The 24,343-nt window shown below is 35.0% G+C and overlaps 6 protein-coding genes across 12 annotated transcripts in view; 3 read left to right on the forward strand and 3 right to left on the reverse strand.

Annotated features, from left to right (window-relative positions):
* Nucleotides 1-867: 867 nt before the first annotated feature.
* On the reverse strand, nucleotides 868-2,509 carry LOC135845424 (uncharacterized). Of its 2 annotated transcripts, none has more exons than XM_065363957.1 (5): nucleotides 2,379-2,509; nucleotides 1,839-1,934; nucleotides 1,453-1,751; nucleotides 1,183-1,373; nucleotides 868-1,072 (listed from the first exon to the last, which is right to left on the reverse strand). In XM_065363957.1, the coding sequence occupies exons 2-5, from the start codon at nucleotides 1,921-1,923 to the stop codon at nucleotides 985-987; spliced, it is 663 nt and encodes a 220-aa protein (XP_065220029.1). In that variant the 5' UTR covers nucleotides 1,924-1,934; nucleotides 2,379-2,509; the 3' UTR covers nucleotides 868-984. The 2 variants fall into 2 exon arrangements, with proteins under 2 accessions (XP_065220029.1, XP_065220028.1); XM_065363956.1 differs by having other exon boundaries at nucleotides 2,258-2,390.
* A 35-nt stretch (nucleotides 2,510-2,544) lies between these two features.
* On the forward strand, nucleotides 2,545-4,273 carry LOC135845422 (uncharacterized). The gene is made up of 5 exons (XM_065363953.1): nucleotides 2,545-2,682; nucleotides 2,818-3,060; nucleotides 3,174-3,668; nucleotides 3,739-3,900; nucleotides 3,980-4,273. Exons 1-5 carry the CDS (start codon nucleotides 2,629-2,631, stop codon nucleotides 4,073-4,075), a joined length of 1,050 nt encoding a protein of 349 aa, XP_065220025.1. The 5' UTR covers nucleotides 2,545-2,628; the 3' UTR covers nucleotides 4,076-4,273.
* Nucleotides 4,274-5,369: 1,096 nt separating this feature from the next.
* On the reverse strand, nucleotides 5,370-7,263 carry LOC135842494 (uncharacterized). Of its 3 annotated transcripts, none has more exons than XM_065359975.1 (5): nucleotides 7,180-7,263; nucleotides 6,346-6,448; nucleotides 5,980-6,260; nucleotides 5,718-5,896; nucleotides 5,370-5,606 (listed from the first exon to the last, which is right to left on the reverse strand). In XM_065359975.1, the coding sequence occupies exons 1-5, from the start codon at nucleotides 7,186-7,188 to the stop codon at nucleotides 5,501-5,503; spliced, it is 678 nt and encodes a 225-aa protein (XP_065216047.1). In that variant the 5' UTR covers nucleotides 7,189-7,263; the 3' UTR covers nucleotides 5,370-5,500. The 3 variants fall into 3 exon arrangements, with proteins under 3 accessions (XP_065216047.1, XP_065216046.1, XP_065216048.1); XM_065359974.1 differs by having other exon boundaries at nucleotides 7,097-7,258; XM_065359976.1 differs by having other exon boundaries at nucleotides 7,050-7,249.
* A 313-nt stretch (nucleotides 7,264-7,576) lies between these two features.
* SA (stromal antigen) lies at nucleotides 7,577-14,557 on the reverse strand. Of its 3 annotated transcripts, none has more exons than XM_065359972.1 (22): nucleotides 14,330-14,557; nucleotides 14,040-14,211; nucleotides 13,599-13,954; nucleotides 13,330-13,532; nucleotides 13,091-13,264; nucleotides 12,801-13,005; nucleotides 12,339-12,718; nucleotides 12,114-12,262; nucleotides 11,813-12,032; nucleotides 11,520-11,738; nucleotides 11,260-11,442; nucleotides 10,969-11,184; nucleotides 10,732-10,893; nucleotides 10,469-10,660; nucleotides 10,228-10,387; nucleotides 10,012-10,142; nucleotides 9,758-9,934; nucleotides 9,476-9,678; nucleotides 9,232-9,389; nucleotides 9,113-9,164; nucleotides 8,230-8,292; nucleotides 7,577-7,904 (listed from the first exon to the last, which is right to left on the reverse strand). In XM_065359972.1, exons 2-22 carry the CDS (start codon nucleotides 14,198-14,200, stop codon nucleotides 7,709-7,711), a joined length of 3,960 nt encoding a protein of 1,319 aa, XP_065216044.1. In that variant the 5' UTR covers nucleotides 14,201-14,211; nucleotides 14,330-14,557; the 3' UTR covers nucleotides 7,577-7,708. The 3 variants fall into 3 exon arrangements, with proteins under 3 accessions (XP_065216044.1, XP_065216043.1, XP_065216045.1); XM_065359971.1 differs by having other exon boundaries at nucleotides 10,012-10,145; XM_065359973.1 differs by lacking the exons at nucleotides 7,577-7,904; nucleotides 8,230-8,292 and adding an exon at nucleotides 8,479-8,717 and having other exon boundaries at nucleotides 10,012-10,145.
* A 190-nt stretch (nucleotides 14,558-14,747) lies between these two features.
* stas (Transmembrane protein stas) lies at nucleotides 14,748-16,902 on the forward strand. Its single transcript, XM_065361647.1, has 6 exons — nucleotides 14,748-14,946; nucleotides 15,017-15,125; nucleotides 15,201-15,329; nucleotides 15,404-15,602; nucleotides 15,839-15,977; nucleotides 16,048-16,902. The coding sequence occupies exons 1-6, from the start codon at nucleotides 14,919-14,921 to the stop codon at nucleotides 16,227-16,229; spliced, it is 786 nt and encodes a 261-aa protein (XP_065217719.1). The 5' UTR covers nucleotides 14,748-14,918; the 3' UTR covers nucleotides 16,230-16,902.
* A 603-nt stretch (nucleotides 16,903-17,505) lies between these two features.
* LOC135844566 (uncharacterized) overlaps nucleotides 17,506-24,343 on the forward strand; it is a 35,890-nt gene continuing 29,052 nt past the window's right edge. The window contains exon 1 of one of the 2 annotated variants that reach the window (XM_065362794.1): nucleotides 17,506-17,691. In XM_065362794.1, the coding sequence (XP_065218866.1) occupies nucleotides 17,650-17,691 (42 nt within the window). In that variant the 5' untranslated portion in view covers nucleotides 17,506-17,649. The remainder of the gene's footprint in view (nucleotides 17,692-24,343) is intronic. The other variant, XM_065362795.1, reaches the window with a different exon arrangement.

The following is a 24,343-nucleotide window of genomic DNA, read 5'->3' on the forward strand; positions in this document are numbered from 1 at the left end:
TCGGCTTGGTATTTTTTTTCTTTCGGTATATAGGTGATTTTACTGGGCGATATCATATCGGATAGTTTGACCTTTCCTTCGATGTAATCTTTGAGCGGAGGTCGCCTGGCTTTCCTTTGGTATTCGGTTTTCGACATCGACATGTGGTAATTGAAAGAGGTCGAATTTAACGTAAATCGGCTTTTATTTATCGGTTTTGTATTTACACGACTAGGATGCATCAGACTTTGCGCGCTAATCTTACCTCGAATGTAATCGCCGATTTTCGATTTCACCTCATGTTTCGCCTGCGATGGTCGATGCATGAACGACATTTTACCGATTTCACGTTCTAATTGCCGCCGATAGCGCAACTACTCGAGAAGAAATGGGAAAACTGCAAGATGAACTTACGATGTCGATGTCTCTTTCGAATAAATAAATTGCTTGGTAAAATGTTAATCTTTGAACGATCTTCGACAGCGAAACCGTGTCAAGTATTCATCATTATTCATCTGACTTCATCGGAACAAAGGTTGAAAAAAATTCTGAAATTTTTGCTGCGTCAGTCCCTTTTTTAAAAAAAGATACCGAAGATGAGGGTGAACGAGGGGTTAAATGAAAACAATTTGTGCGAATTGGACTGATGGTGTGGATAAAATTGCATACTCAGTTTGCCGTAAATACGGCGGCAGAGTATTATTTACGGCGAACTGAATATGCAATTCTTTCAACATCCATGTAAAGGCTCGTATGTCAAAACTTCTAGACAGATTGAGCTTGAAGAAAATTGATAAGAGATCCCAATTCAGTCAGGAGACTAAACAGTTACGTACTACAGTTAAAAACTACGACCGTAAAATAAGAAAAATGACAAGAAGCAGAAGATGCTAAAAAATTAAAATCAGACTTTATTTTATCACAAAAACACACGCCATTCGAAACATTTAAAAATAGGAAAGTAAGAAAAAAACATCTTAAAAAGAAGAAACATGAACCTTCATCTTAATCCTCATCTTCATCTTCATCTGTTGAGCTGGAGGTTGATTCAGAATCCGATGACCCTTCCGACGGTTCTTGCTTCAGAGTCCATCTGCAAAACATAAAAAATCAGCGAGAACCTGAGACGGCTGAGACAATATCAAAATTATTGAAATTGAAGATAGCATTCAAGATACAAAAATAGTCAAGATAGGTATTTACAATTTTCGAAATTGTTCAATAATTTCCGTGATCAAGGATGTAATTTTGTTTTCATCTGCATCACGTTCGAATGCTTCAAACGACGGTAATTCAGAACGGAGAACAAACAGGTGTGCGAATTTATATTTCAGACCATTTTTTTTTCTTTTCGGTTTCGGCTCTTCGGCATTTAGCTCACCGATGTTACGACGCTGAAATGAATAATATTTTCACGTTAACATTACCTACATAATAAACCAATACTAATACAAAAATATTCACGTTACTCACTCCGGCGCATATAATAAAATCAAGCATTTCGTCGGCGACTATCGAGACGAGGAAAGAGTACTCGTTTTTTAACCACTCTTTTCTGAAACGATAAATTAATCTGAACATTGAAAGATCACTGCTTTGCGTTTCGTTCAATGGCTTTTCTAATAAATCGAGGCCGAATTCGTTGAAAGTAAAATCTACAACATGACGCAGAATCAATCCAGGAGCGATTTCTTCTCCAGGAGTCCCTCGCAGTTTCGCTAGAACCGAATCATAACAATCTCCGAATCCGAATCCTATGCTTGAACGAGTCTCTAAGGAAACGATGGACGTTGAAATAAAGACGTACGTACAGCTTTATGCATTTACATTACTTCATTGACAAATCAACTTCAACTTACCAATACCACGATCGTGTTCTAATCGTAATTCTTCTAATTTAGAACATAACGCTGAACAGTCGATCATACGGAAAGATCGTTTCATTTCCGCTACAGCTGTAAGCAAGCAAGCAATTGTGCCAAGAATTATGTATTAAAAGTTGATTGAACACAAACCATGAAATGAAATATCGCATAAACTATGTTAGATTGTAATAAAAAACAGTAATATTGACGACTGTAAAGATTGTTGAAAATTACCAATATTGAATGAAAAAATTCAATTGGTAAAATTGAGTGAAAAAGACCAAAAATTATCAATAACTTAAGAAAAAAACCCTCAAGGAATAAGTTAAAATAGCAAAAAATCAAAAAAAGCAATTGGCATAAAAATTGAGCAAAAAATGCCAAAAATCTCATCTCATTATGACGCTACTTACAAAATCACACAAAGTATCCTAAAACTTGTAAAATCATTGAAAATTGCGAAAGAACTAAAAAAGAACGCTTGAAATTTTAAAAAAAGTATTGAAGAACAACTATTAAAATTAATAATGATACCTATGCTTATGCATGAAAATGATAGTAGTGATATCTGATAATTCCGAAGCACATGCCGCAGCAGAACTCCCTGAGGGATCGATTCTTTGTCTATCTACAGTACAATCTGATTCTGATGAGTCACGTGCTCCTGATCCGCTCTTGAGGGTACTCGTTGATCTCTGGAGCGCTCGATTGAACCTATGTTGGTTCATCTATTTATCTATGTATTTGAAAATTACAAAATTACCAATTTATAGTTTATACCACAATGTCAAGTTATAAGTTAGTTGCCGGGTGCTCTGTACCCAAAGAAATATCCACAGTAAGTATCTATTTTCAATATAACCTAAGTTTTAATCACCAATACTCCTGCATGCGTAGTGCAATTTGAATTTGCTTCTTCATCAGCCAAAGTATTGTCATTTCTAATGATAATTCTGGTCTTGGTGTTTTACAGTTTATGGATGACGAGAAAAACGAAGTTATTTCGAATAAATTTAAGGAATTATTTCGCGCTATAGAAGCAAAAGTAGAAAATAAAGACGCTGAACTGAAGAAAAAAGACGCCAAACTGAAGAAAAAAGACGCCGAAGTACGAGAAAAAGCCGTCGTTGTGCGTGTAAAAGATGAGTTCATCGATGAACTTTTTAATAAGGTTATGAAAATTTCGGAAGAAAAAGGTGCATTGAAAATGCTTGAAGTAAGTTTAGTTTCTTTTTATGACAATAATAATGACCTTCATTATTCAAACATGTATAATCGTTTTATATTCAACACTGAAGGACTAATTCGTTTTTTTTCTTATGTTTTTAGCAAAACGCAAGAAGTACGGTAAGAGTTCAGAAATTTGTACTCAATCTTAGGAGTACGATGGACGAGCAGATGCGTAATAATTTCCCCTTCTGGGTAACGCAATCTGGCTTGAGCTACATTAACCAGTGGAGAATTATGTTCCGAATGCAGAACAATCGGTTTATTACTATTATCAAAAACCGTCTAGATTCATTGAAAATTACAGAGGAGCAATTTGTAGCGAGTTTAAAACTATTTCGTTCAAAAATAAACGTACCGCTTCATCAAGGAGACGACGTCCCAGTCATTGATAAACAAGAAGATTGGGATAAGATTTATAAAATGATGAATTTGAGGGATTATCCCACTCAGTCCGCATTACAAGTAGTTGGCAAAGGAATCGAAAAATCGGAAATAGCTAAGTTAGTTACAGAGTCAACTCATAAAAGGAACGCCCCTTCTGTTTTGTTGATCACTGGAGCACCACCAAAGTACGAAGCCACCGATTTCGAAAAAGTAATGGTCAAATTCAAATTATTTCAGATTGTAAAAAAAAAATCATTATAATGTAATTTTAATTTTACAGGTACTCTTGAATGCGTCGGATGAAGAATGGACGGAGGATGACGCACCTGTGATAGAAGAGATCCTCTTCGCCTTCAATGATATTGATGATGATGAATATACCGGCGAAATCGCGGTTTTCACTCCTACCTTTATTGATGCTGATAGAATACTGATGTCAAAAGTAATTTAAAACCATTACTTTCTAAACATAAATTATTATGTACTTCGTGAAATTAATTCACTAATTTATTTTATTTCAGCAAAATCACATAATCACTGTTGAAAATCCTGAGAAGGACCCATCTCACTATACATTGAATATCCGTGGCCCGTTCAATCAAGTTCGTTGGAGCTAAGTTGGTGTGAGTTTTCGTAACGGCGAAAAAAGAGTTATAATTTTTTTTTTCTCGATTTGTATATAATTTATATAAGGTGGGAGATACACGATGCTACGGCAGCAATGATAATGATCTATGTGCACGATTTTTTGTTTCTGTAGTTGTTTTCATCTTTGTTGTGATTGACTACAAGCAATCGATAAACTATTGTTGTTATTTTCATATTATTTATTTACGTTGTGTCATTTCCTTCACAAAATAGTTTCAATACTTTCGTGTTAGCACAGTCATTTCCTAAAAAAATTATCATTCTCTTATCTCGTTTCAATAATTTATTCGTGAATTCCATTAGTATTTTACTAATTTTTGTAAAATGACTGCAGGTTTTTTTTTGGTGAATTAACTGACAATTTTTGGTAAATAATTTCGTAATTTCTGGCAAATCAGGTGCTGATAATTTTTAATGGTTTCTGAAATTTGACTTTAAAATGTTCCTTAGGATTTTTACTCGAAATTATGTTTCTAAATTACCAAATTTACATAAATGTCACGGTAATAACTTAAAATTGCAGAGATTTGTAGATCACTCCCTCACGGAAAAAAAATAGTAGGTACTTTCTGAGTAGTAGTTTTTTAACGGAGTAAAAAGTACTACTTTTTAAGACCTTCATGGAGAAATATTAGTAGGTAGTTTTACGTAAAAACTACTACTTCGTAAGTAGTAGTTTTGAAGTAGTAATTTCAACTAGTTTTTAGACAAAAGTAGTAGTTTTTACGTAAAACTACTAATATTTCTCCATAAAGGTCTTAAAAAGTAGTACTTTTTACTCCGTTAAAAAACTACTACTCAGAAAGTACTATTTTTTTTCCGTAAGGGACTCTAGCTCATCGGAACAAAGGTTGAAAAAATTCTAAAATTTTCGGTGTGTCGTTGGTTCTCATCAGTTTGCCGTAAATACAGTAGCAAAATATTATTTACGCTGAACCGAGTATGCAATTATTTCAACATCCTTGTATGGGCTCGTATCTCAAGACTTCTAGACAGGTCAAGTTTGAAGAAAATTTATGAGACCAAATTCAGTCACAAGAAGACTCTAAGCAATTACATACAACAACAACCATAAAATAAGAAAAATAGCGAGTACCATTTTTAAGACATTTATCGACGAACAACGAGCTATCATCAAAATGGAATCCATCGCAATACGAGGGAAGGAAGGGCAGACACAAAAGCTTTAAATCTGAGCTGATAATCGATTGTCATCGGTTATGTGCGCGCCACTCACAAAAACATTCAAATTTGAAGAAAATGTTGGAAAATTAAAATCTGACTTTATTTCAACACAAAAACACACGTCATTCAAAACATTTGAAAATAGGAAAGTAAGAAAAATGAAAATGAAAACATTTCAAAAAAAAAGAAAAGAAATATGAACCTCCATCTTAATCCTCTTCATCTTCATCGGACGTGTCATCTTCATCATCTGTTGAGCTGGAGGTTGATTCAGAATCCGATGACCCTTGCGACCATTCTTGTTTCAGAGTCCATCTGCAAAACATGCATATGAATAAATAAAAAATGAAAAAATCGGCGAGGACCTGAGGAAAAATCAAAATTATAGCCAGTGATGTTACAAAAACAGTCAAAATAAGTACTTACAATTTTCGACATTTTCCAATAATTGCCTCGATCAAGGCCGTAAATTTTTCTACATCTGTATCACGTTCGGATGCTTTAAACGAGGGTAACTTGGTACTGGGAACAAACACATGTGCGAATATCGGACTAGCTTTTTTTCTTTTCGGCTCGTTGGAATTTGGCTGACCGATGTAACGACGCTGAAATGAATAATATTCACATGTAAACATTACCTACATAATAAACCAATACTCATACGAAAATATTCGTGTTATATACTCACTGCGACGGCTATATTAAAATCAAGTAAGCAGTCCCTGATCACCATTACACTGAACAAGTACTCGTTTTTCAACCACTCTTCTCTGAATTTATAACAAAACCCGAAAGTTGAAATATCATTGATTCGCGATTCATCTAATAAATCAACACCGAATTCGTTGAATATGAAATCTACAACATGACGCAGAATCAATCCAGGAGCGATTTCTTCGCCGGGAGTCCCTCGCAGTTTCGCTAGAACCGAATCATAACGATCTCCAAATCCCTTGCTTGAACGAGTCTCTAAGGAAACGAACGTTGAAATAAAGACGTACGTACAGCTTTATGCAATTAGATTACTTCATTGACAAATCAAATTTCAACTTACCAATACCACGATCATGTTCTAATCGTAATTCTTCTAATTTAGAACATAACGCTGAACAGTCGGCCGTACTAAAAGCTCGTTTCATTTCCGCCACAGCTGTAAGCTAGCAACCAATTGTGCCAAAAATTATTAAAAAGTTATTAAACAGTTAAACACAAACCATATGAAAGAAAATACATATTGCAAAAACTGTGTTAGACGTAGGTAACGAAAAACAGTGATATTGATGTAAAAATCACTGAAAATTACCAATAATTGATGAAAAAAAATCAATTGATAAAATTGATTGAAAAAGGCCAAAAATTATCAATAATGACAAAAGATTTTTAAAAAAATGAAAAATTGAACAAAAACTGCCAAAATTTGAAAGAAACTTATAAAGTATCCTAAAATCTGTAAGATGAATGAAAATTCTCAAAAATTAACAGCACAATTGAGTAGGTAGGTAGGAGGTATAAAATATTTGAGATTTCAAAAAATGAAATAAAAATAGTCAACTGTTGAAATATTTCTAAAAAAGAATGAAATTCGGCAAGGACGAAATTGTGAAGTACAATATTATCAAAGCCATTGAAATTGTCATGAAAATGCTTGAAAATCTCCAAATATTGATAAATTATCAATAAACTTCAGAAAAAATAACAAAAATTTAAAAAATACTATGAAATTGGCATAAAAATTGATAACATTTCAAATTTCAGTACCTAAAATTGAGTAAAAAATGTCATCTCATTATAACGCTAAAACTTACAAAATCACACGAAGTATAGGTACATAATATCATAAAACTTGTAAAAATCTCTGAAAATTACAAAAAGTTTTAGATGTACCTACACTAAACATGAAATGCTTGAAATTTCGAAAAAAATTTGAATGAAATGAAAGTTCAAGTTGATAACTAACTAAACTAAACTACTAGTCCCCGCCGAACGCAAGGGATCGATTCTCACTAGTCACTACATCTGAATTACCCAGGTTATTACGTAAATGTTTCAGTAATAACCTGAAATTGAACAGGGTTGTTTTGTTTTGTATTGTAGTTCATAGTTTTTGTAAGAATTTGAAAATTTTGAACGTTCAAAAAGAAAACGCGTTTCAAATGGTTTTACAGCCAAAAGCAGCGGCCACCAGTCCACAAAACAACTCGAAAATCCGGACTGATTTGACTTGAAATAATGACCCATGGCGTTGGGATCAATTCGTGTGCGCGCCACTGACAAAAATACTACAATCCGAAGAAAAACATGACTTTATTACTTCAACACAAAAACACACGCTATTCAAAACATTTAAAAATAGGAAAGTAAGAAAAATGGAAACTTCAAAAAAAAAAGCAGACTAAAACTAAACTTAAACATCTTTCTCAATCTTCTTCGTCTTCGGAATTCTGTTCGACAAATCTGTAAGCCAACGAACGAGTTGTGCACTGTCTCTGCGGCCTGCTGGCATTTGAAGCCGCTGATTGGTCACTTTGATCTGCTTCCCGTGCTGCTGCAGCACCGCCACCGTCTTGCTGATTACGAACTATTTTACCTCCTCTTACAATTAGAATGTCTAATCTAATAATATCAGAGAAAAGCATTAAGTAAGTTTTAGTTTCTCATCAAGTAATATATTGTTAAGTTGGCAAAGGAAACCGGATTCTAAGGTTTTCTCCCGTTTCAGTCGAATCGAGAGTTATTCACTTCCAAAAAAAGGTCAATAATTTTCTCCTCATAACTCAAAATAATGGCAAAGTAACGCCATTGAAATATTTTTATGTGATTGTGAAAATTTAAAAAATTCCAATCGACCATAAACCTTCATGAACCCAGCTTCAGAACTAATTCCACTCGACTATATAATTATTTTACATTGAATATAGAAAATCATAAGTTTACTTACTTCGGCGCCTTGGGTTTCTTTTTGTACACGTGTTTAACGCCTTCTTCCGCCGCATTATTGTCCCTGATCACCATTACAAGTAAGCGTAAACAGATAAACGAACGAACCATCAATTAATATGCACATTAAAATACAAAATCCTACACAATACACGATATATAAAATTCTAATACACACTAAACCCTCGATAAATCCCCATCTTTCCTACATCGATAGCGAATTGCTAAGAAAAAATAAAAACATCTCATATAACGGTGATGGTGATTTTCGTTTTTATTAAAAAGGAAAAAAAACAACTACGAATAAAGAAATCTAGAAAAAAATAGGTAGTTATAAAAACGATTAAAATAATCTTAAAAATATTTGTGATCCAGTCACACCTTAACATGATCACTGATCAATCATCTTAGATAAATAAATTAAAATTAAACCAAAGAAATTTAAAGACAAAATTATTCTACATCCGTTGTCTCGCAACAATTTTTTAACTGTAAACAAAAACAAAATAAAAATACTTTACTGAAAATATTGTTCTTGAAAATGAGAAACAATAGAACCAAAACCAATGAATGAACAATGTGATAAGAAAGACGAGCATTGAGTATGTTTTTTTTCTTTCGAAAATCGACGTTAAAATGTATGATTACAAAAGCGTTACGCTGTCGTGGACAGTTGAATACTTTAATAAGGATAAATGACAAGACGATGTATCACCAAAATAAGAAGAAAAGCCGTTACCAAAGAGACAGACAGACGAATAGATAAATATCATTAGTTGCAATGCGCCCATAATGAAGAGAAACGAGATTAGTGTGCAAGTGTATGTACTATGTACGTATGATGAGTGCATAAAATCGAAATTCAATCGGTAAGAGATACTCACCCATATTCTTGATCTGAGATTTGATCTTCATCTTCGCCGTTTTCGTCATCGACTACGTAAAAATTTCAATCGTTTAGTACACGATAATGAAAAAATCAAGTTCACACCTCCATACATACCTTCTTTCTTCTTCCTCGTGTAAGCTCTTCGAGCAGTCGGCAACGGCTGATCCGATTCTCCGTGCAATAAACTATTTCTATATAATAACAAAGGCTGCCAATCTTCACCTTTACTCGAGGGCATACCGCTTGAAATCCTTCTATCCAGATAATTTAAACTAAAAAAAAAAAAAAAACCGTCAGCATCAATACGAGTGAAAATACTCTCAGAGAAAATTATTTTTACAAAAACTACGATACTAACATCATTCTCTTATCTTGTTTTAATAATTTATTCGTGAATTCCATTAGTATCTCGAGGAAGGGCAAATTAGGCGGAGCACTGGTTGGATCATCTGAAGGTTCAGACACAGCGAATAATACTCCTTCTCTGTGCAGAGCGGCGATAGCTTCTCGGTTTTTCAAAGCGTCCAATCCAAATGATAATGCGAATCGTTTTGCCAATTCCTGCGAGATAGATAAAATTAATACAATTCGTAGCAAATCATAATACTCGATTAGAAATCGACTGAGTTGATTGATATACCTTCAAACTGGCGAACTGATTCGAGTTTCGTGAAATAATTAATCCTCCGTTTTCGTCGTGCAGTTCGCGGAATAGAGAGATTAAACTCGCTACCATCGTTCGAGCGCAATTAACTTTATTGAGTTCTCTCGCTTTTGCTACGGTTGCTTTGATGATATCGCCGTACTCGTTGTATGACTAAAACACGAACGAATCGTTAATTTTATTCAAAAAGAATTCGTAGAGATAAATTCGCATTAAATTTTCAAACATACTTTGACATAATGTTTGAATACATCAGAAGCGCAAGCCGTCGGCATGATTCCGTAAACTATCAATTTACAATACGAAGCTAGGAAATTACGACGTTTGTGAAGAGCCTCTATTCTCGAATGGTCGTCATTTTCTTCTACAACAAAAATCATAAATTAAAGCACGATGTATTTTCTACACAGTTCGTATCGTTCGAATGAATGCAAATTTCGTTTCACCTTCTTCTTCGTAGACAAATACGTTCCCTTGGATAAAATCGTTCAACATTTTTTGCAGCTCTTTGTCAGGTTCGTAAATCAACTCCGACAATACTTTGTACGGATTGGTACCGAGTTGATTACAGAATACAATTAATAAATCACAAATAGCTACATAAGCCTGAAAAAAAAAACGAAGAAAATATCAATAGTCATAAAATTCGAGTACTCTGCGTGGAAAAAATATGAAAGCCGTGCCCACTTCTTCTCTGAAAGTTAAACTTTGATGAAGCAACATCTCTTTGTATGTTTCCATCAGTTGTGAAAGTCTGCTTTTGACCTCGCGAACCAAATTTTCAATATTTGCACCACCTCCGGTTTCTGCTAAATCTTCCAAATGGTGTAGATCCCACATTGTACCGTAATAACAAGCCCAAACACTCGATTTGATCGCCTAAATTGCAAATTCACACAGAAAATAAGTACTTTTATTTCATCGAAAATTAAATTCCACGGTTTAAATACCTCATCCGGTAAGTATTTCTGTCCAGAAATCGCGTTACGAAAATCATTAAACACGACTAGCCAAATATTCCAGTGTCCTAAATTATGACAAGCGTAAAAAATGGATATTTTCTTCAAACTCGTAACCACTTGGAAGGTTTCATCGTCATCTGGCTCTTCATTCTGAAATAATCGCACAAAACGATCAATAACGAAACTCTTTTTTTGTAGGAAATCAAATTTTAAATTATACTCAACGGATTCTATGACAGCATTCCAATCGTCCATCGCTTCGCGATATTTTTTCACGATGTTATCGATCAAAGTGCTTCGTTGAACGTCACACTTGGTACAAATGATGGCGTTGCTTTCATTGCATAAAACCTCCAAAGTTTTGGCGCAGGTTTCCAGCACATCGGTATTTTGATGCTTGTCCGCAATCAGTTGCATTTTCTTGAGCAATAATTCTAAATTCTGAGAAAAATACCACACGAGTAAGTAATCGACGAAATGGTACAATTGTTTGAAAATCATTTTCAAAACACTTACAGTTTCTTGACGAGATTTGACATACATTTCCAATTCAAAGTATTGCGGAAAAGATAACAGATTGACCAATTTATCCGCATCGGCTCTGTACTTATCGAGCAATAACGGCAACGTTTTAGTAAAATGTTCGGTCAATTTGGCTTTATCTTCTTGCACTTGTTTGATTTCTTTAACCGAGGCGATCTATACCAACAGAATTTGATGTAAGAAGAAAAATACACGAAGAATGACGATAAAATTAAATCAGTTTCTGAAATTACTTTTCTATTCGATCCTCGTCCAACTGGCGCTTCACCGGTGGCAGCCTGACGAACGCAACAGGTCATCAATTCGATCAAACTGGTTTCTTGTCTATCATCCAACGCTTCTTCACTCGGACCAGGCTCTTCGAGTAACAAATCGGTCATGCATTCCCAATCTTTCATCATATCGTTCGACTCGATTAGAGAATCCACCAGGTAAGCTCCGTGTTCGTGTAACTGTGAAAATGCACAATTGGATGATGAATTTTATCGATTCGCATACAAGCTTAGCAACAGTCAATTGGACGTACTTCGGATTCGATGAAAAACTGGACCAGATCGCGAATAAGTGGAGTGTTGGCAAGTCGTTTCTTGCCTCTTTTAGTTCTGGTGCCTTGCATCATTTCATCTTGCACGAATAAACGTTCGTTTAAAAACTCGCCAGCAGCTTGGGCTACGGCTCTATGAGACGAGTATACCAATTCGTAAACGTGTTCGCAATCTTTATCGGTCAAGATGTCTTTATGATGCCTACGCGGGAAAATTTAGAGATAAAAATTCTGTCATTGTTGTTAATGCGAATTTATAAATTTAAATTCGCGCAACACTTACTTTAATATGCTGATGACTAATTTTACAGCTTGAACCGCTACTTCGTATTCTTTATCTAGCGTCATTGCGACAATTCGATCTTTGAATTTACTAGTGAATAGTTCCAGTTTACCTTTGAGCTCTTCTGACGCGTATAAAGGTTGCAATGCCTGAATAGTTCGAACAAATTGAATTTTTAATACAAAGTTGCGATTTTCTCGGTAAGATTTAAAAATATGCACTCACTTGTAAACACTTGAGCCTCACTTCGCCGACTTTATCATGCAGTGTCCAACCAATATACTTTAAATATGAATCATCCAAGAAATTTTGATGGAATTTCTTCATCCATACTCCAATTTCGGCCATACAAATGGCTCTGATTTCAGGCAACGTATCTCTGTAACGATGCACGAAAACAGATTTGAACAAGTACGTCAACATGTTTTTGATTTCATCCATGTTTTCTTCGAGTTCTTGACGTTTCGACATCAAAGATTCCAAACGATCGCTGGCTCGTTTCTCTCGTCCTTTCTGACGTTCGGCTTCGTACTGTCTTTGGGTGTTATCCAAATTTATAGACACAGTTAAAGCGACATCCACTAGAGCTGTCATCAATTTCATCGCTGCGAAGAAAAAATAATAATGAACCGTTACAATTTAAAAAAGTTCATAACAATCCGAGAGTTGAGACGAATTTGTACTAACCTGCTAACGTTGCAGTATGTCGAAAAGCTCGTACTTGAGAATCTGACAATCCGGTCAGCAAAGATATCACATTATCCATCAAGTATTGATCGTATATGATGGAATACTGACACTGCTTCACCAGAATAGCAACGAAATCGCAAAAATTTTGTCGAAATTTTTTCCACTGCGGTCCACTCATAATCAAAGGGTATTCGCCACTTTCCTAAAAATATTTCGAAATGACAACCACGTGAATAACGATCATCGTAATAATAACGACGACAATACGCAGAAATATAAGAATTTACTTCGTCGAATTCTTCGGTCATTTTTCGAATAATGGCAGCGTGTTCCATATTGGCAGCCATCATCGAAGTAATCTTTCCTTTACATCCTGACGCGTTGATGAAAAATTGCATCAAAGCCAACAAAGCTGTATCTCGATTAACCTTATATTCGTCGATCCAATCATCGACCAGAGTCTGAAAAATGAAAACATTCGATAAGAAAATGAATACGACCGATAGCGCAAAATGCCTACACATACCGTTAACGACGATTTTCCATTACGGATCAAATCGTATAAACAAGAGTCTTTCGGTGAAGCTGACGATTCCTCATCGACAGTTTGTTTACGAACTGCGGGAGGCCTTCCAGGTCTTCCACGTCGCTCTTCGGGTGCTTTTCTCGAATATGACAATGTAGACGTTGAAGGTGTCGGTTGAGGTTGTTGAGTTACGGTATTACCACCTTTGGAAATACTTATTTAATGCAGGTATCAAAAACAACATATCACAAAATTTGGAATCCACTCACCTCTGAGCCTGGAACGAGTAATTCTCACATTACCAGGAGTTTCCGGCTGATCTTGTTGCATCGGTTCGTTCACCATTTGAGGAATATGTTGCGAAACCAATGATTCGTCAATATTAGCCGTAGGAATGTGTTCCTCTTGAAATTGCATTTGATTATCCGTAGGCATATGGAATAATCCGGTATCTTGAGGCGCATCGTGTAATAACATTTCTTGATCTTGTAATGGTGCCATTTGTGGCAATGGACTAGAAATAAACTGATCGGCTTGACCGTATTGAGGAGGTGGATTGTACTGATTCGGATGTCCGTAATGATCCGTTTGAGCATTTCCGTACGTATCTGTATACATGCCAGCGCTAGAAACAATACGAGAATTAGGTTTAAAAAGATTGACCGAAAGAATTCACTTAATCGCATAAATAAGGATATCATTCGGTTTACCTAGGATCAATATTGGGATCCGGGTTACCGTAAGGCATAAACGGTGAATACCGTTCTTGAACTTCGGGAGCGTAAGCAGGAGTCATGTTATTGACCATATTCTCATACTCCTCCGGAGGAGGGTCATCCATACTTATTCGTTTACCGATACTTCGATGCATTTTGACGATTTCTGCAGCAAAAGGAAAACACACCGTACAAAATTAACCATAAAGTATACATTGAAAACACAGCTAAGGCTGAAAAACTGTTTCATTTACGTTGCCGCCTTTTTCATTATTGCAACTTACCTTTCAAATCGTCCACAGAGTTAGCCTATATGAGATTCGAACGGTGCATTTGATTAACCTCTCCACTTTTATGAAAAAGTACTACGAATCGTCGTGTACACTTAATCGATCTCTAAAACAACACACGTAGAGTAATTATTCATTTGAAATTAAATTTTAATCATCAAATTTCTGCCAAAAAACACAATAATCGGCATCAAAATCAGGAAAATTTTCGTTTTGAAAAGATGTAAACAATAAAATTGAAAATATCCCTGGTTGCAAAATGTAATGCAATGTTGCCACGTATTCGTGAGTACGGCACGCGTCACGTTTTCGTTTTACTGATACGTTAGCGCTCCTAGCGACTTCATTTGAAACTATTTTGAGTTGAAATGAGAACAAGGCCATTTCGTCATCCTTTTACCTTCAACAGATAAGATCATCCGATGATGATAAAAAATTTTTCCTAATTTTCAATTTTGAATCGCTAATGACCTGAAAATTACCAATTATTTAATATTATTAAAAGATAGACACAAAATAATGCTTTATTGCCATTGAAACAACAATAATTCAATTCGGATTTGTAGAATAAAATTTTGAAAGTATGACTGGTTCAATTGTTCCTTCAAAAGGTAACTATATTCCTCCTTCAATTTACGTACATTTCTTCTTGATCTTTTAATCTTTTTAATTTTTTGTTAGATGTCGGCGAAGAAAGTACCTCAAAATCGTTTCTAATATTAATAGGATTGTTTTCGTGTGCCCTTTTCGTATTTGTTTGCATTTATGTAAATTTCCCACAACTCGAAGAGTACGTATTGAATATTGCAATTGCCAATTTTTGGTCTCTGTAGTCTATTTCTTTAATATTTCTTGATAATTTCAGACACGAACGAGTTCATATCAAGCTGCCTCTAAATTTAGAAGAAGCCAAAAACCTAGGAAAAGTATTAGATCGATATAAAGAGAAATTTTACGTCGAAGTATTATCGACATTTTTGTTCACATATATCTTGTATCCTTTTCATTTTACACTTCATCAAATCAAATCAATCTAAAAACACAGATTTCCTTGACGATAAAGTTCAGTTTACAAACGTTTGCGATACCAGGTTCCATATCGCTGTCAATTTTATCCGGATTCTTGTACCCATATCCATTGGCACTAGCTTTAGTATGTTTTTGCTCAGCTACCGGAGCATCTCTGTGTTACCTGTTATCGTTCAACGTTGCTAGGAAATTAATCTATAAATATTTTCCAAATCAAATTTCCTCGTATGCGAGTAAGGTATGGTATCGTTCACATTATTCGAGCAATATCTCATTCAATTTTTTGTATCCTTCGTTACGTGTTCTTCTTTCGTGGTTTTTTTTTTTTTTTTTTTTTTTTTTTACTTACTAAATTTATTTGTCAGCAACGTAGATAGGTTTAGAATTTCACACCCAATTCAAAATTCAATGCTACGAACGAGGAACCTTTTCAAAGATAATTTTCTAATTGATAATTTTTTTTTATTCTTTCAGGTGAAAGCGCATCAAGATAATTTATTATATTACATGATATTTCTAAGGGTAACGCCATTTTTTCCAAATTGGCTAATCAACATAGCAGCACCAGTAGTCGAAGTACCATTTCTACATTTCTGGCTGGGAACTTTCATCGGTACGGCTCAATAAATTCTATTTTTCCCGCTTTGATTTCCTTCATTCACGTTTTTGACTTGTTCAAACAGGCGTCGGTCCTCCGTCTTTTATCGCGATCCAAACTGGAAAAACACTACATGAGATAACCTCCGAAAAAGGCACATGGTCGTGGAATTCCATCATTCTATTGGCAGTTTTCGCGGTACTTTCTCTTCTGCCTGTTTACTTCAAGGAAAAACTAGCTGATAAAGAACAGACTAAAGAAGAATAAAAGTTGTAATAATTTATTATGACCAATATTGAATTAGAGACTTTTACCCTCCTCACTCCTCAGTCAGTTGGTAATGCGAGCGTGGAACTGAATTCAGACATTCCTAATGAACTGATTTCAAAATTACTAAATGTCGTTTTCCATAAATAATCATCGTGTTAAATAGCTAGTTAATTTATGTACTGTCACGAAACCGTTTCGCTTCCTCATCTCGGGTTTTGTTTTTATTTTGTTACCTAAAAGCCATTGTATTATTACATCATTCTTGTGTGCGTGTGTTTTTTTTTACCATTATATAGAAAAAGAGTAGCGAATACCTAGTTTAATAATAATGGAAGTATTATTTTTAAGTTATTATTTTGGTTGTGTGAATCAACAAAGTGTGTTTTTTTCCCTTGATGCGATACGGGTTATCATTAGAGTCTGAAAATCGGTCAATATGATATTACTTAGTTGAATTGAGATTATAGTCACATCGAGTTTTGCCTCGTAGCGATACGGATAATAATTAATAATTCGAACGTTCGAATAGTATTTGTTTGAGATATTGTTTTCAGATATTATATTAGAAGTACCTATTTTAAGTTCGCGAACCAACAATATTATTATTTTTAAAAAAGTCGCAACTGTGATATTAACAATTATCTGTAATAAATCGTTGGTAAATGCTTCATTCGTTTCGAACATTCATTTTAACGTATATTTAAAAATGAAATAACTCGTTACTATTTTTGTAGATAAACGATCGTTCGACAGTAAATAAACAACCAAACAACCTCAGCAATAAAAATCCAAGCTTCCCAATTAGGTACTCGACGTTATCAACTTAATTGGGATACGATAACTATCGATAATCCGCTAGCCTTTTTTTTCAATCTCGATCGTAATTTAAATACAGCGGATAATTTTGGAAAACGTACGAACGTTAGTCCAGTGACCACCGAAAAGACTTCATTAAAAACTGAAAAGGATGACGCGTGGGTTTTGCAACCGTAAACCGCACATCGGTGGTTATTTGGCGAATCATTAGAAGTTGCACACTGCTTCATAGAGTAGGCTTACATGGTCACATGAAACCCAATTTTAAAGAGAAAAAAAAACGAAAAAAATGAAAACGATAGCTGGAAAAATGTGTATAAAATATACGATTCGGAATTACGCACGTACCTACGTATTTCGCTTCCTTGTGGATGAGATTTGATGTACCAAAACGATCGAGTTACAAATATACGAGTACCTATATCTATACTTGAGACTCGTTATTATACGGTTAACGAAAACGAGCCGGGACATGCGCTACGTGCCCAAAATTGCCCGTTAAAATTCGCAATAAAATTCGTAAACGTTGTTCAATTCGCCCCATTCATAAGTTCAGCAACCAATAGGTTGAAATATTTTAATTTAATTCGCGCTCGTCGCCATGGTTCCTTTGATTTTATTACTAACGGCAGTGATTTTTCAAGTGAGTATGCAATTTTTATTCACCTTTATGAATTTTTTGCCGTAACTTTTAAAAACTGTTGCTTCATCGAATGAAAAAATTATTACCTAGATCGACTGAATGAAAATTTACGATTTTTTTTTTTTCGTTACTTAAATTTAAAAGAAATACTATAAAAATGCCAGAAGTATCGGTGGCTCGGGTTAGAATATCTACGTATAACCAGACTTTGATTAATTTCTCAACGCGAATGGAACGAGACGTGTCGGCTCTGTTAAACGTTTCGCTAAAACAATTATAAATTACTTGAAATGTGACACATGTCGCGAAAATTTACCTCCGCACCTTCGCATCATTAATTTAAATGAAATATATCTACTTTACGTTTTTCAAAAGTGAAAAATTTCTTTATTATTAGCTCCTCGTTTATAGATTCGCAAATTGAGTTTATTTTTTGTTTCATAACTGCTATAAGTACATAGTAAAATATTATCAAGTTAGGGTCTATCTCCAAAGTCGATTGAATCGAAAAAATTATTTAAAAAGACCTCTATGAGAAGAAGGCCTACGAGTTTTATTTTCCAAAATGATCCGGTTGAGTTAGGTTTTTGAACTTTTGGGTTTTTGTAGCTTCTGCTCATTAATGAATTTTAGGCTTAAAATTAAAAACAGCTTTGAAGAATATCGAAGTAGATTTACCTAAAAAAAAATTCAAAACTCACCTAAGACCTACAAAATTGAAACTTTTATAAGTTTTTTTTTTACATCATGCAATTTAGTTCAATTTTCTAGAATATCTCTGCTTAAATTCAATTTTTTGCTTTAGATTGTGAGAAAAATTGAAAATTTGTCAACTATTTTAAAAACAAAATTTTTCGTAGGTAAATTAAAGCTTACGAAAAAGGCATTAAAATTTGCTTTAAAAAAACAGACAAAAATGAATAAAATTGTTGTAAAATTTGACGTAAAAATTGCATGAAAAATTGTTGAAAATCCTGCAAAAGAAAAGTTCAATGCTACGAAATACCAATTCAATTTCTCTTTTTTGACAACTTCGACAGATTCGAAAAGTTACCACATCAGGATAAATTTGGTCAAACAGGGTCAAATATCACGTTTTTTTTTCATCTCGGAAGACTCTTTTTAAAAAATTTTACACTTTTACTCTTTTTTGCACACTCTTTTGATTTAATCTATTCGAAAATCCGCATAAAAAGGATCGTTATTTTTGAAAATTAAATTGGCAAAAAAATCAGAATTTCACTAAAATGACCTGAAAATAAGCTGAAATTCGGCATGGACAATATTTTCGACCTCTCCCTCTCCTCCTTTATCGACTAGGAACGGTTTCCACCAGATTTTTAAAAAATACAAAGTTCCACCCAATGAAATTTGGAGAGCTAAAATTCATTTTCCAATGCAATTTCAACATGCTGAGTCGATTGGAGGCGATTTCAAGACGTCCCGGAGCCTCCAGCCATAGTTTGGAAATCCCCATTTTAAAAAAAATTGTCTTAAAATCCACCCAATTCAAGTTCAGCGCTTATAAACGCTATTGGGGATCGTTTTGGGATTTTGAATTTTAAAGATTCGCTAAAAATTGAAAAATGTGATTTAGCGCCTAAAATTCTGGCTGGCGATGCTTGTTTTTAAGTAACCGTGAATAAAATCAAAATTTGGTCAAATTGTGGCAAGAAGCTGAAATTTTAAATACCCAATTGAAATTATTACCTGACACGTCTAATTCATATTCTCCATTATTATTTTTGACCGTCGGCCTTCATTATTGTCTGCACTTTATTTCACCATCATTCGTGTTAATTAAATTGCATAACTGTTTGCCGTAAATACGCCGGTGGCGCGTGTTAATAAAATTGCCTAACCAGTTTGCCGTAAAAACGTTATCAACTCTAGCTTTGGTGTATTACGAAGTTCTTTGTTGGAAAATTTTTGTCAATGTGGCTTTTTGTTTTCATGTGCATCTTTAAAGACTTTGGAAATCCACTAATTATTGCTTTTTAGGAAATCACTGCAATATTTTTTATTTCCAAAATGAGTGACTTCGTGAGTTCAGAGACGTGTGCCGAACCCCCAGGCAGAAAATTGTTGGAAAAAGTTGTAAATTTTTGAAAAAAGTTGGGTGAATGGAAAAAATTGGAAAATTTTGGAAACGTTGGGAAGAAGTTGTGTAAGCTGGGAAAATCAAAGAATTACAAAATTTACTTCTCGAGAATTAAACATTTTCAACAGCTTTCGCCCTCGCTTCGTTCGGGCTAGATCATTTTCCTTTTCTTTTCTTTGACCAAGCTTTCAAAGTAGAAAAATTAGACTTTTCGCATCTAAAATAATGTTGTTTTTCAACTTTTGCTAAAATGACAATAAAAATGTCCTTTTTTCGCCAAGAATTTCAAAACAATTTCTAATTTTGGCCAACATTGATTCTTTTTGAAAATAAAAATTGTCTTGAAAAAAAAATTAAGAATGCGGAATTTCGAGAGCTTCTGCCTTTATCTCGCTCGAGCCCTATTCGTAGATATATTTAAAAATATGTATTACACATAATTTCCTGAAAACAAAAAGTGCTAAAGCCATGGAAATCAATTTTTTGCATCATCAAGAATTCAACAATCATTTTCCTCTTCTTTTCTGACCGAAGTTGGAGGGTGAAAAAATACGCATAAAAAAAACACAAAAAAAGGTACGAATTTTTGAGTCTTGATTTCTCAGTATCAACCTTCAGTAGAACAATTAAGATTTTTTGTGAGCGTAAAATCATCGTTTTTGAAAAATTTAAAATTATTCAATATTCTTGTTTCCAACTCCCCCTCGCAAAATTTGTTTAAAACACATCTGGCTAATTAGCTGGTAAAATTCGGGGTGAAGGAGCAGGATCTGGCCCTCGCTTTGCTCGAGCTAACTTAGTTTTCTTTGTCTCTCAAAAATTTTTATTCCGAATCTGAAAAATAATAAATCCAAAAAAATCAATTTCAGACATTGAGAATGATGCTTGTTTTCCCCTCTAAAATACAGAATTTCTCGAAAGCGTTTCCCCTTGCTTCTCCCGGGCTTATTTTAATACTTATACCTACTTCCTATTAAGAAAATTGTTTGGGAAACTTCAAAAATATATGCCAAGTTCCCACTCAAATCAATGAGTTTTCAAAAACGGGTTGACTTAATTAATACGTTAATTAATATCGAGCCCCACGTTGGGCGCCAAAAAATGTAGAGGTAGATTTTGCACATACATAAATTATTAAGTATATTTTACTAGATTGAAAAGTACCCAGAACCCTCAGAGAGGAACTTATGGTAATCAAACTGTAAATAATCTCTCTGCATTTACATTTACAATCTTATCAAGTCTCCTCGGTGTATGTTGGGGGGCTTACCCTAGATACTAAAATGAGGTGTGATCCTAGACAAGATCCTAAGGGGCGAGACTATTACCTTGTGCCTTATATCCCTGACCTAAGAAAGACAGAACAGGGTTAGTATCATTGTAAGGCTATTGTAAATATGAGGCATCGGATATTTTACGTAAATAAGAAAGTCAAATTGACTCCAAACTTGTTGTATTGTCATTAAACTTGGAACATTGGTTGTTTTATGTACAATATGTATTAGCATCCCTTGAAAGTTAATTGAGGTCCAATGGTCCATATTTTAACTAAAAATAAGGAAAAGAATACCTAATGTACAACTCGAGAAAGGATTGTGTTAATAGTCTTCAGGAAGTGTCCATTTCCTGACTTCAGTGCTAATAACAGACGGTGTGCCAACTGCCAAGTCAGCTAGCACACATACTATCTCATCATCTTATGAGATTCGGAAAACTGCAAGATATTTTTCCCCTAGACCTCTGACGGCTCTGACTCAGAATAAAGAGTACCACATCCATGTTGAGTGGCCCCTTGCTGCACCTACATGCCCATACACGCAATGTAGATAGTCGACTGTGTCATAAAATAGCGGATTGGGCAGGCAGGGTACTTTGGAGTAAGGAACTTTGGAACCGTTGTTTAGTTTTTTGTATAGGATTTTATCTCCATTTGCATGATAGATAATTTCAAATTTATACTGGCCTTCATTTTCTGGATATCTCTCTGCTTATTGTTATTGGCTGGAATTCGTTCTTCGAGAATTTCGATGAGACGTGTACACATATCATCATCTCTCTGGTACATTGGTGGACAATCCTGGCCCTGTCCTGTTGCTTGAGCTAAGGTAGTCCCAAGCTCAACTTGGCAGGACAGCAGTACAATGAAGACTGATTTCATCATCGAGTCGTATAACCACTCGTGGTGGTATCATGTACAAATCAACACTACCCTTATGCCGAAATTAGGGAACTGTAACCCAGGTATGTCAGACGGCCATTTTGTTCCTCGTTTGACGAACTTAGCATTGCAGTATATGGGAATTCGGCAAACTTTAACCGCGTATATCTTCAAAACTGTGCATTTTTACAACTTTTTCATAATAACATTTTTGAAAGCGAATTGAACAAGCTTTCCAATGGTATGCTACATGTATCAATTGAAATACATTTAATTGTTTTGAATTTCAGTCATTTTTCAGCACTTCATTTTTGGGTTAAAAATAGTTTGAAATTGTGTGAAATTCACAGCATGTGCTCTAATTCAATGATTACTTTCATTCTATGCCAGAAATTCCGTCATAAAAACCTTGAATCGAAAAACAACAATTTTTTTCATGAGGAACAAAATGGGAGTCTGACATACCCGGGTTACAGTACCTTAGCCGAAATGGGTATTTGGGCTAACATCCTTTATGTTGGTGTTGCCTCTATCGCGTTGATGACGTATCTCATGGAAATTTATTTTCGAGCTTCCACTAGTAGTTTCCCGTTGCTTACTAGTGACATCTACACAAGCACCTTGGAGCTAGCCGGGTAGTTTAGAGACCCTGAGCTCCTCAGTGTACTAAGGTGAAATACTGACAGAGCTCGGGGTAGAAAAATATAAAATCGGAGTGGGGGAATGATGCGCGCGTTTCTCTGCTATCATTGGCTAATAATTACGTCATGATAAGCGCAAATCCGCCCCTAAAAGATAAGAAATCGCGGCGCGGATATTTGCATCAGGTTCAGTAATTACATAAATGTTTTTTCTCCCAGTGGGGGCAGTGGGGAAGTAGAAAAAATAGGATTTTTCTCCCACCACAACGCCGGAGTTTGATTGCAAATTCGACTTGAAAATTCTTGAAATCCATTTATAGGTACATGTAGTAACTATTACATTTTTTGATAGGTATGTACTTTGGGGATTCTCAATGTGAGTCAGTTGAGAATTTTTGTCCCTCCCTCCTTCCCTCTCTCCCTTCCACCTTCTCAAAAAAATGTTGAAAATTGGGCCTTGACGAGAGAAAAAAAATGGACATTTTCAAATGCTAGCAACAGGAGGCTCTGAAATTGGAGTGCTTTGCTGACATGAAAGGGTTAAAAATCTCGTTTTCGAACAAAAAGTACCTAATGGTAAACCTGCGTTTAAAAAAGGTACCTATCCACAAGTCGCTCGATGACTTTATGCGCAACAATTTTTTTACTACCGGTATATCTTGTGACCACCTGCTCGAAGCTCGAAGAAACGTTAAATTATACGAATTACCCTACACGAGAAGTAATTATTTTTAATTTAAGCCAATTTCCTGCTGAAAAAACTGTAGCTGAGTACGGACGTGATTAGAAAAAAAAATACAGCCTTTTTTTTTCATAATTGTCGAGATGTTTTAATTAAAAACGAATAGGCAGACAGAGAGACACCTACCTAAAGCCAGCGAAGAGCATTGAGCAGTGAGCATATATACGTAGTCACAACTCTGGCGCGTTATTATGCTTAGGTGGTTTTTGAATGAAAAATCATTAAAATTAAACAATTGACAGCGCGAGTTACGAGAGTTGCGAGTTGATAAAAAGCGACCAAGTTGAGCGTATAAATCGCGCGCGAATCTGGATAGGTAGACAATTTGCACGCGGATTAGGATTGTTTTGGAATTTTAGCGACAAGGCCGCAGTTTTCCATAAAACAATAGAGTACAGAATACTGAATACCGAATACCGAATACAGAATATAGAATACAAAATACGTTCAGTGGTTCCTAAACCTCTCTATATCTCTGTGTAGAGCGAAGCGTGGGTGCAGAGGAGGTCTCAATTAAACAGCGTCGATTAAATACGTGAAAGGATGAGACGTTTATACACCTCTATACGAACCCTTTTTCCGAAGCTCTTTACAGGTACGATTTGATAAATTAACCGAGTCGTAAAAACTCGAACAGGTGTCTATTTTAAATAGCGTTAAAAGAATACACATACAAATCCGATGACGACGAGAAGTGTTTTTTTGTTTTTTTGTGAGCGCGCGAAGGAAAAAACCATTAAAACGAACGCTCGGAATTTAAAATATTATTATACTAACTACGGTATTATTATATCCAGGCAACGAAACGAAAGCTGTGCAAAGAGCAGAGGCATAGGGCAAGGGCAAGGGCTAGGGCTGGGGCAGGGCATCGGCAGCGCCATAAAAAAAATATGGGTACCGTGGCTCGAATTAGATGTCGACGCGAGCATAAATTTTCCGGCGTATATCGAATGAAAAATGTAATCCGCACCGAATTAAAATGCGCTCGTCTCAAGTCTCGTAATCGAAAA

The sequence above is a fragment of the Planococcus citri genome, chromosome 4 (genome assembly GCF_950023065.1).
Source record: "Planococcus citri chromosome 4, ihPlaCitr1.1, whole genome shotgun sequence".
Classification (NCBI taxonomy): Eukaryota; Metazoa; Arthropoda; class Insecta; order Hemiptera; family Pseudococcidae; genus Planococcus; species Planococcus citri.